The 2,286-nt window shown below is 40.7% G+C and overlaps 1 protein-coding gene across 1 annotated transcript; it reads left to right on the top strand. All coding sequences in view use genetic code 11, as the record gives it.

The window, feature by feature from the left end:
* Positions 1-581: 581 nt before the first annotated feature.
* Positions 582-1,408, top strand: EGR_03682 (hypothetical protein; the record flags this gene model as incomplete). The annotated part of the gene is made up of 2 exons (XM_024492931.1): positions 582-891; positions 960-1,408. The coding sequence occupies 2 exons, from the start codon at positions 582-584 to the stop codon at positions 1,406-1,408; spliced, it is 759 nt and encodes a 252-aa protein (XP_024352588.1).
* Positions 1,409-2,286: the final 878 nt, after the last annotated feature.

Here is a 2,286-nt window from a genome sequence, read left to right as displayed (position 1 = left end):
GATCCGGTATTTCGGGTGTATCCATTAAAAATTTCTTGTTCGGATCACAATCAGGGAGGATCATTCTCAGTGAAGTCCTGGGTAATTTCTTTTTGGTGATTTCGCCCGATTAGCAACACCTCAAGAACCCACAATTCAACGGTCGATATTTTATCGATTATCGATTAAGTAGATCCAACCAATGTTTTCTAACTCCCGATATTTCCGAGTCTCAAATTACTTATTTTCCACTCTTTGAAACAAGTTTTGATTAAATATCATGCTTTAATGAAATTTCGAGACAATTTATTTATAGTTAGTGCCAAATGGGATTTAAAAGTGTCATTCTCAGTAAATAGTTTCATTTCCATTTCTGGTTGAATCGGTTGGCGTCTGTTTCCACAGGCCTACCATCCATTGCTGAATGCAGTCATGGCTAAGGTTTTGAAAACAAAATTACCATCCTCTATCTTAAAATTGATTCTAAAATAAAATTTTCAGAATGTGTTTGCGATTGCCACTCAACATTTGAAAGTAATTCGTGTTCATCACCTCAAGCAGAAAATCATTTGGATCATTAAGGAGAAGGGTTAGCCAGAGAAATGGGACGTAGGTGTCGTTACAGATTAAAAAAACGCAGAGTTCGCAGAAGGAGAACTTCATTGGTTCAACATCGACAGTGTGGTGGTACTGTTTCGAACAGTGAAGTGACTCGAAAACGAGAACAGCAGCATCAACGGGAAGGGCAACAGCAGGAACAGCGAGGAATGCAAGAACAGCAACAAGAAATATCAGTGTTACATGAATTCGAGGAGCTTGCACGGCAAGAAGTGAGCAGGGTATTTCAAATGCTTTACAACCATGCAGAACTCATCTTCGACTTAAGCAGGGCGAAATTCGCGAGCGAAATACGTAAGCATTTAAAACAAAATTCGATTGAATACATGTTCTAATTTTAAATTTCTATCTGCAATACCTAGGTGATAAAACAAATCAGTTTGTGGAATATGAAGAAGAGAGGTTTATTAGACATCGCTTCAGAATCGATAATCAGCTTCTTCAAGAAGCGATAAATCGAATGGACGTTAAAGAATCCGAATATGAATTAAGGTACTTCTTGAATATGTTCAAGAGCGATGACTTGGTTGCTATCGATCTACTATTTCGAGAACCGTCCACAGACCCAGAGACTGGAAATCCTGATAGAGAAGACAAGGATCCATATACCGAGGATACAGATCAAGATGCAGAGGATAAAGGTTCGGATGAAGAATGTAAAGAACAAGAAGAAGAGGACAAATACTCTGATGAAGAGGACAAAGAACCAGATGCAGAGGACAAAGGTTCGGATGAGGAGGACATGGACCCAGATGCCGAGGATTATAATCCAGCTACAGAGGATAAAGAGCCTTTCAGAATCCGCAATTAACCATCTAATGCGCGGATTTTGGTAGAAGCTTTGAAATTATTGGTATTTGTTTGGTATGTCCTCCTTTTGGAGTATTCTGTTGTATGCGCTTTTGCTTATCTTATCGTAATAAATGTTTTAATCCCATTTCTTTACTTCCTGGCGTATGCAACCCTCATTCATAACCTTGGAGCAGTAGAATCTCCCGCTTTCAAACAATGCATAGGTAGATTGATAATCTAACTTCATTTTACCTCCCCACCTACTCAAGGCATGTTAATTTCATAAGACATGGTAGTTTCTTGATAATTCGATGGAAAAGATGTAGAGTACGCTAATGAGTTGCTTCTTAGACAGAGCTTCTACTACGGCACCGAAATGAATTATGTGTTGAAGGGTAATGCTGCGGTAGGGTGATTAAGAAGGGTTGCTACCATGGTTCCACGAGATGAAGTATAAAATGGTGTATTCTATTTTACGGTAGTAGTCAACGCGAGTTTCTGGCATCGGTCCACTGCAGACTGCGTTGGTAGGGTCATCCCAAAGCTGTGCTAATATCTGTGTCTGTGTCCGTGTAGGACTGTGCATGTTTGCGCATTCGTGGATGCGGCATTTGGTGGTGAGGTGCGCCAGTGAGACACCCAGTAGCACCAAGACATTAGAATGGTGTAAACGCTTCAGTCACACTCGGCTCCACGGCGACCGTAGATTAGTGAGGAATGAAACTCCAACCAACTTCCTGGCGGCGATGATTTCATCTACCAACTCCGACTACTCAACCAGTATTACTTATCCTCATCCACCCGCACTTTCAATGCCTCACCTCTCTACCTGTATATCTAACACAATCAGATAGCTTAAGTAGTGCCTTTAACGTTAACCAAACCCACACCGAATTA

Source organism: Echinococcus granulosus, assembly GCF_000524195.1.
Source record: "Echinococcus granulosus chromosome Unknown EG_S00020, whole genome shotgun sequence".
NCBI classification, from domain to species: domain Eukaryota; kingdom Metazoa; phylum Platyhelminthes; class Cestoda; order Cyclophyllidea; family Taeniidae; genus Echinococcus; species Echinococcus granulosus.
This window is presented reverse-complemented; position numbering and strand designations above follow the sequence as displayed.